Source organism: Nematolebias whitei, chromosome 9 (assembly GCF_014905685.2).
Source record: "Nematolebias whitei isolate Nwh7 chromosome 9, NemWhi1, whole genome shotgun sequence".
In the NCBI taxonomy this organism is placed as follows: Eukaryota; Metazoa; Chordata; class Actinopteri; order Cyprinodontiformes; family Rivulidae; genus Nematolebias; species Nematolebias whitei.
The window spans coordinates 14,458,209-14,472,327 of NC_056506.1; the positions used below are offsets into that span (position 1 = coordinate 14,458,209).

Genomic DNA, 14,119 nt, shown 5'->3' on the forward strand with positions numbered 1-14,119 from the left:
ACCTGCCTAAAGTATCTTGATGTACACAATGGCTAGTCCCATCAATTTGGATCTAGCTGTTTTAAAATAACTCTGATTTTCAACATTTCTGAGCTGGTAATGCAAACACCATTCTATAAACCTTTAGATTGCATCACATGTCACATTATGTTGTGAGAGTTTAGCCAGTTCTTAATCATCTAATGCAGTGACTTTAGTCCACACCTATATCATCTGCAGGATCGATTACTGCAACACTCTGCTTTCTGCTCTTCTTATTGAGATTTTCACTAATTAATTTATTTTTTTTATTTATTTTTTTTATTTTCATTTTAGCAAAACATCTCTTGAACCACTGGATGATTTTCAATCAAAATGTTAGAAAGTAATCATTGGATGTGCAGAGAATACTGAATTAAAGGTGGGAGTCATTCCAATTCAAGATGGCTTCCACAACAAACTGATCTCTGAAACCTCTGAAAACAAAATAACTAAAGTTTGACGTGATAGTGAGTCACCCTCATCACATATTCTTGGCGCTAGCAGATTGCATGAGACTGAGCTTATCATTGGTGTTTTCGTATCACAAGTTGATTTTTGTTTAAAACTGGCATGAAACAGGGAGTTTTTTCTTCTCAGCCAAGAAGAAAGAGTCTGATAGGAATTTTTTTTTGCCTCCAATTCCTACATGTGGGCGGCTGTGGTTGAGTGGTTAGAGCAGTCGTCCTCCAATGCAAGAGTCGGGGGTTCAAATCCACCAGCAGTCACATGCTGAAGTGCCCCTGGGCAAGACACTGAACCCCTCGTTGCCTCTGATGTGTGTCCCATCAGTGTATGAATGTGATAAAGCTCTGATTAGTCTCTTTAGAATGATTTGTTCAATTAGCTTTGTAGAGATCTAGTAGAGTGCTGTATGAATGGGTAAATGAGGACACAGATTGTAGTGTAAAGAGCTTTGAATATCTTGAAATAAGATAGAAAGACACTATATAAGTACAATCCATTTACATGTGTCCATTTTCATTACTTTAAGTCTGTCTAAACAGGTCTCACTTGCAAATGAGTCTTCTAGGCTCAATGTGACTTATCTGTCTGAATAAAGGTTGAATGAATTTTTTAAAGGAATGTTATGTTGTTTATTTGTCATATGCAGGTTAACAATGCAGTGAAACGTTCAGGATGAGAAGAACTGATTCGACTTGATTGATTGATTGATTTTTTTATTGTCAATTCTGCATATGTACAGGACATACATAGAAATTGAAATTGCGTTACACTCCTACTCAAATTGCAGCAAACAACAACCTTAGCAAAAATAAACTAACACAACTAGTTATATAAAAAATATAAAAAAATAAAAATAAAAAAAATAAAAAATATATATATATTATATAAAAGTGAACAGCAGCAGGACCTCTGATGCAACGTGCTCAATAGTGACTAACAGGAGACAAAGGGACGCTGACTGAAGACAATAACATGATGAGAGGTAGATAATGGATGTGCAAGGCCAGAGTAAACAATAGTGCAATATAAAGTATAAACCTGAGAAACTTAGTAAAGTGAAGGTGTGCATACCGGTTCTATATAGTCACAGTTATGTACTGATGAGGTGATTAAGTGGAAATGACAATACCAGAATTACCAGAATAAAGAATAAACAGGACGAGTTGATCATAACAGTAGTGCAAAATATAATGCAATAAACAGTAGAGTGAGCTTGTAGGCTGTTAAAGTGACCGATTCATGAACTATTCATAAAACTAAATAAATGTCCCAGAGCAGTTTTGAAGGGGGGGGTGAGGGGGGGGGGTGTCAGGAAGCTGAGTTAGTGTGTGCAGGGTGGCAGAAGTGGGAGAGGGGGCTGAGGGGGGGCAGGCAGAGAGTTCAGCATCCTCACGGCCTGATGGACGGAGCTGTGGAACAGCTCCTGATGCTAAAAACAAACGAGAAATACTAAAGCATACAAAATAAAGTACCAAAAATTGAAAAAGAAATATATTTACAAGGTCCCAAAGAAATATAGTAATAGTAAACAACAACATGGTAGACTATAGCAGTGCAAGTAGGATGAATTCATATAAATTAGTATTTCACAGGTAATAATATGATCTTATATGCACATGAAATAGGCCATCAACATCTCAGAAATAGGCCTTTAATTTAAAAATGCTTTAATCCATCTGCTCTGTTGTTCCCAACAGCTGGAGTGTCTGCAGCAGAGTCGAGGTCAGCTCCTCAAAGTGTCGGAGCAGATTTCCTCCACCATGCGCTCCTCCCAGGAGCAGCTCACTGTCCAGCTCCAGCAGAGCCAGACCCAGCTGGAGGAGGCAAAGGCACATTACAACCAGATCAAAGCCCAGCTGGACCAATCTAAGACTGAGCTGGATTATACCCGTAACCAAGCCAGTCACCTCCAAGCCCAGCTGGACCAGACCCAGAACCAGTTCCTTCAGAATAAAACCCAACTGGAGCAGAGCAGGACTCTGTACGAGCAGATGAGGGTTCAGAACGGTCATCTGCGAGCCCAGCTCGAGCAGCTCACTGCCCAGTTCAGTGAAAGCAGAATGCAGGTCGCTCAGCTTCAAATTCAGCTCCGTGCATCTGAGAAGTCTGTGGAGACGTCAGCTGGTTCTCTGCTCAACAAGGTACAGTTTCATTTCATGTTCAGGCACTTTTCACTGAGCTGTGACTAGCTGCAGAATGGTATACATGAGGAAGTCCCTAGGATGTCTCGTGGGTTTACAAAGCTGCCGTGGGAATCTCCAGTACAGCTCAAGAGCACTACAGCAGTACTTTGACACCTGCATGGAGCTCTTTTCTGACAGAAAACATCTGAAGTTAAAACCAGTCTGACAATAAATAATTATTATTTAAAAAATTATCCAAATCTGCCTATCTTCATTTCAAAAGTGTTCTGCAACAGATTAAATCCTAAGCGTGGGGGCAGCTGTCAAGTTGGGAACAGAATGAGACGTGCACAGACAAGATGTCAAGATGCAAGCTGTGAACACAAAAATAGACTGATTTCCAAAAAATGGCTGCTCGGCACATGACTGCAAGGCTCACGAAAAAGAGCTGAAAAGTAGCTGAAAAGGTAGAAATAAGCTTAAACTACCAGAAGTAAGTGGAAGGAGCTGAAATGATCTAAAACATGTGGAATTAGCTGAAAAAGCTAAATTTAGCACTAAAACAGCTAAAAAGTAGCTGAAATAGCAGAAAAGGTTGAAACTAGCAGAAAAAAGCTTAAAGGGGCATAACAAGCTGAAATTATAAAAAAGTTAATTAGGCTGAACGTAGCAGAAGTGACCACGAAAAGCTTGAATTTAGGTATCTGAAAACAGCTGAAATTAGCTTGATAATGCTAAAAAAAGTAGCTGAAAGGGTAGAACAACCTTAAATTAGCAGAAGAAAGCAGAAGGAACGCATGTTTGCTGAAAGAAGCAGAAATGAGCATAAAAAGTGGAAATTATCTGAAAAAGCTGAAATTAACAACAACAAAACAAAAAAAAAACCAGCTGAAAAGTAGCTTAAAAAGTATAAACAAGCTTAATATCCTGATGCATGCTCAATAATCCAGGTAGAAAAATCCAAAAAAGTTCAATCTGGTCCTCTGGACATTCAAAAAAACAAAAACAAAACAAAGCAAAAAAATATATAGAAACGTTTCGTCTCTCATCCAAGAGACTTCCTCAGTCTGAGGAGCTGTATTCAGCTCAGTCTCTTAAATAGCACCTTCTCAGAGTGGATCAACCAGTTTTGCTGCTGACAACCAAAACCAGCTGATCACATGCTCAAGAAGGACCATCAGCCTAACAATGGATCATTAGCACACTGATGGCTGTTTACTATTCACAGAGGGCTGAGTGATACTAGCAATCACAGCATTGTAAGAGGGGGACAATTGAACCCGGAGGCCTCCACCCCTGTTTAATGATGGACGATTTCTTTTCACAAAGATGGCCTCCTTTACTCCTCTCTCAAACCATCGTTCCTCTCTGTCCAGGATGTGAACATCTTCATCCCTGAAAGAGTGACCGCTGGCCTGGAGATGAGTGTAGACCGCAGAGTCCTGGCCTGATGATGTTGATCTTCTGTGCTGGGCCATCCTTTTGGCCAGTGGCTGTTTTGTTTCCCCGATGTAAGACTGATCACCCTCCTGACACTGAACAGCATACACAACATTACTCTGTTTGTGCCGGGGGACTGGATCTTTGGGATGAACCAGTCTTTGCCGTAATGTATTTTGGGGTTTAAAAGCCACTGGGATGTTATGTTCAGAAAATAAATGTCTCACTTTCTCTGATACTCCCTCAACATATGGAATGACCACTGGTCTGGGTCTGGGTTCCTCCTTTTCACCTGATGGCTGACTGGAGTCCTGTTTGGGTTTCTTCTCTGCTTTCAGGAAGGCCCAGTTAGGATATCCACATTGCTCTAGAGCCTGTCTTGTGTAGGATTTCTCCTTCTGCCTGGCTCCTGAGTTAGTGGGGACGCTGTCTGCTCTGTGATACAGAGTCCTGATGACTCCTAACTTGTGCTCCAAAGGGTGATGGGAGTCAAACTGCAAATACTGGTCTGTGTGGGTGGGTTTGCGGTACACCTCAGTTTGCAAATGTCCTCTATCAGAGACTGAGACCTCACAGTCCAAGAAAGCCAACTTGCCATTTTTTACATCTTCTCGTGTGAACTTGATGTATTTATCCACAGAGTTGATGTGGTCAGTAAAATGTTGGACATCCTGAGATTTAATTTTAACCCAGGTGTCGTCAACATACCTGAACCAATGACTTGGTGGTGTCCCTGAAAAGGACGTCAAGGCTCTCTTTTCTACCTCCTCCATGTACAGGTTGGCAACAATAGGAGAAACTGGAGACCCCATAGCACACCCATGTTTCTGCCTATAATATTGCTCCCCATATGTGAAGTAGGTTGACTGCAGGCACAGTTTCAAGAGTTGACCCAGTTGTTCTGTGGAAAGCGTGGTCCTGCTGCTCAGAGTGGTGTCTGATTTTAATCTTAAACTGACCACCTCTACTGCATCATCAACAGGAATGCACGTAAAGAGGGATGTGACATCAAAAGAGACCATTGTTTCATCAGTCTCCATGATGACATCCCTCACCTTATCCACAAAGTCCATGGTGTTCTGTATGTGGTGTTCTGAGCTGCCAACTAAAGGGATGAGTACAGACGCCAGATATTTGGAAACTGATCAACTGGTTGATCCACCCTGAGAAGGTGCTATTTAAGAGACTGAGCTGAAAACAGCACCTCAGACTGAGGAAGTCTCTTGGATGAGAGACGAAACGTTTCTAGATTTTTTTTGCTTTGTTTTGTTTTTTGTTTTTTTTGAATGTCCAGAGGACCAGATTGAACTTTTTTGGATAAACAAGCTTAAGTTACCAGACGGAAGTGGAGAGAGCATATTTTTGCTGAATGAGGCTAAAAAAAAGTTTTAATGAGCGCAAAAAATGTGGAATTAGCTGAATAAACTTAAATCAGCATAAAAACAGCTAAAAAGCCAAAATAGTAGAAAAAGCTGAAACTTGCAGAAATCAGCTGAAGGGACCACAACAAGCTGAAATTATCAGAAAGAAGTTTGAAGAAGCACAAAAATGTTGCAGTAAGGGGAAAGAATCTGAAAGATCACAAAACAGCTAAAATTAGCTGAAAATGGCTGGAAAAAAAGTTTAAATTTGCACAAAGAAGCTGAAGCAGAACAAAATGTGAAGGGAGCAGTAAAAGTTTGTAAACAGATCTAAAGATTTGAAGGATGTAAAATGAACTCGATTCATTTTCTATGAGGAAAAAAATGGCAGAAAAGGCTAAATATTTCAAAAAGCTAGTTCCCAAAAGTCATAGCAGGATTTTCTTAAAAAAGATTTGTTGAAATAGCTTGAAAACTGGGGGAAGAGAATCGTGCTTAAAACATACGGAAGAAAACTGTGTCACAGCAGAGTGGATGCTTCATTCACATTCACACAACCAGTCTCCCAACAGTCCCAGCTCAGTGAGATACCACCTTCAGCCGTATAAGTTGAACTTTGAACTAGTGTTGGGCTGCTGGATAAACGTTTCAGACGTCAGAGTCCATCTGCAATGGTTTCTTTTCAAAGGACAATGTTTTTCACTTTATTTTAGCTTGTTTAACTTTTCTTTTGAAGAATTGTGACCTGTAAAATGTTGTACAATGTAAACCTGGACAAGCTGTAATGCACCTTGAATGTCTGCAGTTTTACTCGTTTCTTTCCAGCAGCAAAGCCTCTGACTCCTCAGGTGTCAGTCAGTCAGGTGTTCAGACTGACAGAAAGCTGAGCAGTCAGAGTCAGTTTCTTTATTGTCCTTTGATAGCTCAGAAAGATCTGCACTGTTCAGCAGTTTAAATTATCAAAACACTTTAGATTAAAAGAAGACTGTCATAGTCAAATTGAAACATGTAAGTTGTCCCTAGGTGTGAGTAAGAGTGTAAATGGTTGTTAGTCTCTAGTGGTGGGCACCGTTCTGACCAGGGCTTAATTTGTAAACCAATCCATGCCGGAACGCACATAGTGGGCTTAGTATTTATGTAATTATTTTCAGTTTACATATCCAATGTAAGTTTTACTAGCTTAAAGCAGTCATATTTGTTCATAACTTTATTATTATTAAGCCTGAGAGTTACCAGATCCAAGTAAACAGTTACCAGAACGTACCCTGTCAAAACAAGGGAGCTCCTGGATCCTGTTCTGACAGGATCCGGCTCAAATGAAACCCTGGATAATCTGATAATAGTGGAGCTAACTTTCCATGTAGCAGATTAGCGTTTTCACCGAAAACCTTTAGCAGAATTAGCTCCTGGTAAATTTAATTCTGGTAAATTAAAGTCTGCTAAAAAATGTTAAAGACAGTTCTCAGCACTAAATCATGCGATGGTGATTTACACAGAGCGATGCTAAGCGGTTGAACACGGAGGCTCCGCCCCGTTTAATGATGGACAGGTTCTTTTCACAAAGATGGCCTCCTTTACTCCTCTCTCAAACCATCGCTCCTCTCTGTCCAGGATGTGAACATCTTCATCCCTGAATGAGTGACCTCTGGCCTGCAGATGAGTGTAGACCGCAGAGTCCTGGATCTGCTTAGCTCTTTCTACCTGGATTACTGAGCATGCATCAGACATGCAGAGCTCAGCAAAGATAAGCACCACCCGATGTCACCACCCTCGCAGTGCTTTCCCCCCTCAAAACATTTGTTCTTAATACAATCACGCAGGTCGGTGGTAGTTTAACCCTGTGATAAAGATGTGCTGTTTGGTGGCCTAATTTATAGACCCATTACCAGACCCAGTTTTCATATTTAGACAAAATGAAGCCGCTCTTGTTCTCTTACAAATCAGCTGCTGGAGTTAATCAGCTCTGTGACGCTTCATGGTTGTTTTACAGTCATCGGGTTATTGTCACACTGTTACAAGCTGTTGGACACAAATGACCCAACTCATAAAACAACCATTTGTTTTATATGTGTAACTGATATCAGTCAAAGCTGTGGCAGGTCAGTTTCGCTGCCCTCCCCATTTTGGCTCTGTGTCAGCGTGCACCAGGGTTGTGGTCATCAGGTGAACAGGTTGTTCAGGTTTCCTTCAGGCCCCAGCATTCCAAAGTGTGTGCTGTGAGAATAAGGACATGGTGTACAGGATTAGCCCCTTCTGTTCTCCGTGCTGCCAGGAGCTGCTGACATCACATGGAAGCTGCACAGATCTGACCCACACTTTATACCCAACATCCTTCTTGTACAACTGGTTCAGTAACTTTGTTTCTCTTTTTGGTCACAGTAGCGGAGAACAAGATCGACCTCGATCTGACTCCTCAGAATAATTACAAACACATCTGGGTGGGTGAACGTGTTGTTGAACCTGTCGTCTGTTTCATTAATCAAAGTTCTTGTCTTCTGGCAGGAGTCTGACACGACCCGTCTCCAGGACAAGCTTTTTAGTCTGGGGGGAGCTGCTGAACAACAGAATCTGTTCAATCAGACACTTCCACTTCCTGCCCTGCACATGTTTACTGAGCCCTTAGAACCCAGACCCTCACCTCCCTCACCTCCCAAACAGCTCCAGCCAAGTCTCGGCCCTCCTGATCACGCTGTACACCCGTGCTCTCTGACACGCTGCACACAGCCTGCTCACCCGTGTCCTCAGCCCAGCTCAGCCCTCCAGCTGTCTGGGGGCCCCCCAGCCTGTGACTGTCTTCAGAGCAGCAGCATCAACTCCTCCTTGGACCTTCCTTGGAGCCTGAAAGCCACAGTGAGGGAGGTGCTCAACAACAGGCCATGGAAGTCTTCCTCACCTTCCATTTCTTTGTTCCCAGAAACAGTGGACCACAGCTGGCAGGGGCTCAGCGCCGCAGAGACCACGCTGCTCTCTGACCTGTCCTTTAATCCACTGACCTACATGGTGGACAAGCAGGACAACACAGAGTCCAGCATGGAGGCTGTTTTAGTGCAGGAAGCAGAAAGGAGGGAGCCTGTGAGCGCCACCATGGGTCAGGAGGAGGACGTTGATGTGACCTCGCTGACAGGGATGCTGAAGTTTGTAAATCAGACGTTAGCCATGCAGGAGGATCCTTCTGTATGGAGCTCCACAGAGCAAGGCCAAACCTGACTCCTCCTTCCACTGCAGGTAAAAACACTCATCACAGCGGGCTGACTAATCAAAAACAACTTCCATGTTAGATGCTGTGAAGGTGTCTTTATCAGACACAAACAGGATTTTACTGTGTACACTGATGGAGGTATTTCTGTCCAACATCAAGTATGAATAAAAAGCTGGGGCTGTGTAGAGTAAGTATGAACAGTCAGTATCTTACCTGCATTAGCCTGCAGTCAGAGTAATCCGTTTGAAGAATTATGGAGAAGTAAAGCTAATGCAGTAAAACACTATTCACCACAGCTACTATTCTTCTTGACTTTGCGTTCTTATCACACTTAAATGTTTCAAATCATCAAACAAATGTTCATTTCAGACTAAGATGACCTGAGGAAATATATAAAAAGTAGATTTCAGATGATTATTCATATATTTAGGTGAAAGACTATCCAAACCAACCTGACTGTGAAAAACTAATCTCCTCTGAATAAATGTAATGCTGCTGATCATCGTCCTGCTGCTGAACTCATGGTTCCATCACTTACAGCAAATAGTTTAAGTCCTGAAGCAGCAAAGTAGGCCCAGATCATCACACTACCACCACCATGCTTGACTATCAATACGGCCTTCTTCTGAAACGCAGAGTTTATTTTACACACAGTCGTTCAGAAAGTGACACGTTTCTATCATCAGTCCATTCAATAGTTCAAAAGTTTTGGAGGATCATCAAAATGGTTTTTGGTAAATGTTTTTTTTGTTAGAGAGAGGTTCACATCTGTGGCACATGTGTTTCTTTGTGCATGTGTAATCCTGTATTTATTGTTATTAAGTCTGTCTTTATGTGTGTGTGTTAGTAAAATGAACTTTTCTGGGCTGGAACACAAATAATAAAGCTAACTAGGGAACCTCTTTTTTAACGCACTTAGTTTTATAAAAAATGTAGCATTTGTACTTTTTATTTTATGACAGATTTGTATATTTAGAATCGTTAAATAAAATTAGTTTTGCTATCAAACGTTGTTGACTCGTTTTTATTTTTTCCTTGTGGACAGTGAACTGTTCTGTTAAAGTGTGACCGGACGCTGCCGTACTGTCTGGATCAGCGTCAGCAGCTCCATCAGCTGCTCCATCAGCTGCTCCATCAGCTGCTCCATCAGCTGCTCGATGTGACTCACACTGACCTGAATACAGACTCCGTTTGCGTAAATTGGATTCCACCATTTCATAATAAAATTACAGGTCAAGACTTTCTTGAAGGAATGCATATCGCCCACAGTTTCACACCAAGATGGTCGGTCGTATGTCGAGACGTTAGCTTGTATAAGTTTATCTCAAACCTGAAGGTAACCGTAGGTGTCGTACCGTTCTCACACTCACAGTGTGTTGAGAGTGACTCGGCTACTATGACTCATTGTAGCTCAATTTTTCAACATTTATTGAGTTCAATTCAATTCAAAAAATACTTTATTAATTTCAATTCAAAAAATACTTTATTAATCCCAGAGGGAAATTATTTGTTGTTGTAACTCGTTATCTTCATTTCATTAAGAGATGTTATAGATGCTGATGGCTGCAGACAGGAAGGATCTCTTGTAAAGGTCCATCCCACAGTGGATCCTGAGAAACTGGCTGCAGATGCCGTCTGATCCGTCCACCCAGACTCGACTGGCCTCGATTTATAGCCATTTTTGTTTTGGCTAACGTTGACTAGCTGTGGCTAATTATTCTCAATGTTCAATTATATTTCAAAAGTTACTCAGTTGTCGATGAACATCCGATGATTTCTTTCTGAACATTCAGTCAGGTCCTCTGGATGGTTTCTTCTTTTTCTCTCTCTTGGTTTCATCCTTCATCCAAAGGACTTCATCAGTGGAAGGAGCCACAACAAACTCAGTCCCACAAGCAGCACACTCACATAGTTTGATGGTGATAAGATGGATTATGGGGCCCGCCCTCTCCCCCGTCAACTCCTCTCAGGCAGCCATAGCCAAAGTGTTCAAAACATCAAAGTCCATGCTCAGTAATCCAGGTAAAAAAATCCAACACAGTTCAGTCAGGTCATCTGGATGGTTTCTATTTTTAACTGTTTCGTCCATCCAAAGGACTTCATCAGAAACCATTCAGATGAGCTGGCTGAACTTTGTTGGATTTTTCTACCTGGATTATTGAGCATGAACTCTGATATTTCATAAAGTGTTTTTAAGACATTTTGCTAACAGACAGGTCAAATAGTTGGTGACAGATATTGAAACGAAGACATTGCACATCAGTTTGAGCTCAGAATATGAGTTGAGGATCAGTCTCAGCTGCTACCACACGATTTTAAGTCAATATGTTAAAAATGGACAGGCTTTGATCCATTTTTATATTTTGTTTAGTTTTTGTAAAGGTCTGTTGGCTGCAGCATCCATCTCAAATCAGGTTGAGATGTTCCTGTCGGCTGGGCGTGGCCGGGTCTGGAATATTGGCTCCTCTCCGCTCGAGAATGAATGGGTCTACCTCCTGGGTTTGGGCATGGGCTGCCCCCTGTAGAGGGCGGGTACATGTCTTGGACCTGGGGGGTATAGAGTGCGTATCGGGAATAAGAATGAAATGTATCGTTATTGTATGTCTTTGAGTGAGTGAGTGTGAGACTGAGGTTGGGATTGTGTGATTGTGTCTGTGTATGAATGGGTATTTGTTAGGCCGAGACTTGGACTGCCCCCTCTTTGATACAACTGGGGGTGCTTGGCATCGCGCCCCTATCGCGCGGCCCCCTGGTGGGGTGTGCCCTTGCCTGCCGGTGTGCTTGGAGTCGGGGGCTGGGCGCTTGGGCGTGTGTCGGCTCGGCCTGATGTCTGCCTGGTGGGGCTCGGGTCCTCTGGCCCTGTCAGGCCTTGGCCTGGGTGGTGTGGGTCCTCGGTGCCCAGGCCTCCGTGCCCGGGCCTGGACCTACATCGGTGCGGCGGGTTCCGGCGGGGGCCTATGAGTTCGTCGCTGTTGGCCCCGGGGGGTCACTGTATGTGGTCGCTGGTGGGGATCTTCCGGCTCTCCCCTGTAGTCCGATCTGGGGGATGGGCGAGTGGTTTGTCCTGTGTGGGTGGCTCTGGGGGCTCCGCGGTCGGGGTCCCTCCTGGGGTCTTGGGCTCTGGTCCCCCCTTTTTCGTCTGCCTCTGGTCTTGGGGGTCGGGTCTCTGCTGCTTCACAGTTACTAATAAATGTTCTATTAGAGAAGCCTTATACACTTATGCATGCTCACAACCACACACAAATAGAAGCAGGGATGCTTATGTAGGCTTTATATGTAGATATATAGATATGTATATGAATGTATATTCATGTGTATGTATGTATGTATATAGGCGTAGGTATGGGTATATATATTTATGGAGACTTGCTGCAAAGCCATGAATATTTTAAGTTCTTTATACATATGTATTTTGTTGCTGTGTCTTGTCATGTTCTTTGCAGGTGAACAGACAGTGGCCGGGTGTTTTGACGTGTGCTCTCTTTGTGTATATTTCTTATATTTTGGAGTCTTACTTTGTCTTTTCTTTCTTTCTATCCAATTAAAAAAAAAAAAAAAAAACTACACTAGATAGTCACTAGAATAAATATTTCATAATAATGGTGTGGAGAGGATGGCTGTAAGGGGAGAAGGGAGGCCATCTAAAAAAAAAGAAAATAATAAAAAAAAAGAAAGTTGTAGATGTACCTCCAGTTATTAGTTCCTGCAAGTTTCAGTCAAATATTTCCAGTTAGTTCAACAGATATTGATCACAGACGGACAAAAACATGGCTTCCTTCTGTCTAAATGCTCGTACAATCATTTACATGAGTGAGAAGTCAGATGTCTGTCTATTGCTAAATAGATTGAAATACACTGTGTGTGTGTGTGTGTGGGGGGGGGGGGGGGGTGCATGCGGAAGTGTCTTAACACACTTCTGCTTTGAGCTAACAGTGTCCGTTGTTAGTCATAAACAAATGGTTCCAGGAAGTCGCAGCAAAACGGTTACTTTTACACATTGAGTCTTTGTTTTTTTATTTTGTTCTTCATGAACCCTCCTGGGTGAGTCCCTCTGAAGGTCCTGCTGCTGTGTGGATGATGCCACCTGGACCGAGCTAGAACAGGTATATGTATCATGGCAGACTTCAGTCTGCTTCCTGTTTCGTTCTGTTTGTCTTGAGTCTTATTCCAAACCCAGAAGTAAAGAAGTTTGCTCCCTCAATCATAAAACCTGTCTGTTCTGATTGGTTAGCTCCAGTCACCTGATCAAACCCCCCACATCCACCACACAAACCATTCTGCATTGCCACTGCAAAAAATCCATCCATCATCTTTACCCGCTGCTTCCTTTTCGGGTCACGGGGGTCACTGGTGCCCATGTCCAGCAGTCTCTGTGTGAGAGACAGGGACACCTGGACATGTCTCCAGTCCATCACAGGGACACATAGAGACAAACAACCATTCACTCTCTCACTCACACCTAGAGACAATTTAGAGTTACCAATCAGTCTAACATGCATGTTTTTGTTCTGTGGGAGGAAACTGGAGTACCTGGAGAAAACCCACGCATGCACGGAGAGAACATGCAAACTCCACCCAGAAAACCCCCCGGACCGGATTCAAACCAGGGGCCTTCTCACTGAGAAGAGGCAGCTCTACCACCTGAGCCACCATGCTGCCCGCCACATGTGAACATTCAGAAATTCTGCTAACTCCTCTGGACCGATGCTCAGCTGAGGCGTGGTGGAGAACTGTTCTGTGGCTCGACAAATCAAACTTTGAAATTCTTTTTGGAACCAACACCTTGTCCTCCATACTAAAGAGAAGAGGGATCATCTGGCCTGTTATCATTCACAGTTCAAATGTCTGCCTCTCTGATGGTATGGGGGTGCATTTTCTCTTTCACTTGGCAAGTAAAACAGGACAAAAAATAAAATGTTTGTAGTTTAGGGATATTTCAGATAAACAGATAGACGTTGGTAACGTACTGTAACCCCAGATTCTATGAGTATAAGCGTAGCCCTTTAAGGCCTTCGCTTTAGTGGGTTTATCCCGTTATGCGCAGCATAAGCACTGAAAAAATTTAGTCCACGCCCACCTGCTGTGTGGGCCCCACCCGGTCCGTATAAATTACGTTAAGAGCGGGAAATCGGCTCCCAAAATAGCTTTTTCTTCAGCCATTTAGGAGCCAGTGAGGCCCGACGCTTAAAGGGCTACGCTTATACTCATAGAATCTGGGATTACAGTACGTAACCAACGTTCTATGTCGTATAAGCTTCGCCCTTTAAGGCCTTCGCTTTAGTGGGTTAAGGGCGAAGCGGATGTGGTCCTCGCCTCACTGGGTCCATTCGAACACAGTTTGACGCGGAAGCTTGCCCAAAAAACGTCTTGTCACTCAGCTCCCCGTGTGCATAACTACGCGTTGCGTAATTATGTGCCATGCACAGACGCATGTTGTATAACTATGCGTACTGACAAAAAAACATGAACGCCCCGGAAATTTTCAACGGGGAAAGGATGTTGAAAAGAAG

General features: G+C 42.9%; 1 protein-coding gene across 1 annotated transcript in view; it reads left to right on the forward strand.

Annotated features, from left to right (window-relative positions):
* ccdc18 (coiled-coil domain containing 18) overlaps positions 1–8,617 on the forward strand; it is a 104,925-nt gene extending 96,308 nt beyond the window's left edge. The window contains exons 22-23 of the mRNA XM_037682007.1: positions 2,184–2,627; positions 7,913–8,617. Of these exons, the coding sequence (XP_037537935.1) occupies positions 2,184–2,627; positions 7,913–8,617 (1,149 nt within the window). The remainder of the gene's footprint in view (positions 1–2,183; positions 2,628–7,912) is intronic.
* Positions 8,618–14,119: the final 5,502 nt, after the last annotated feature.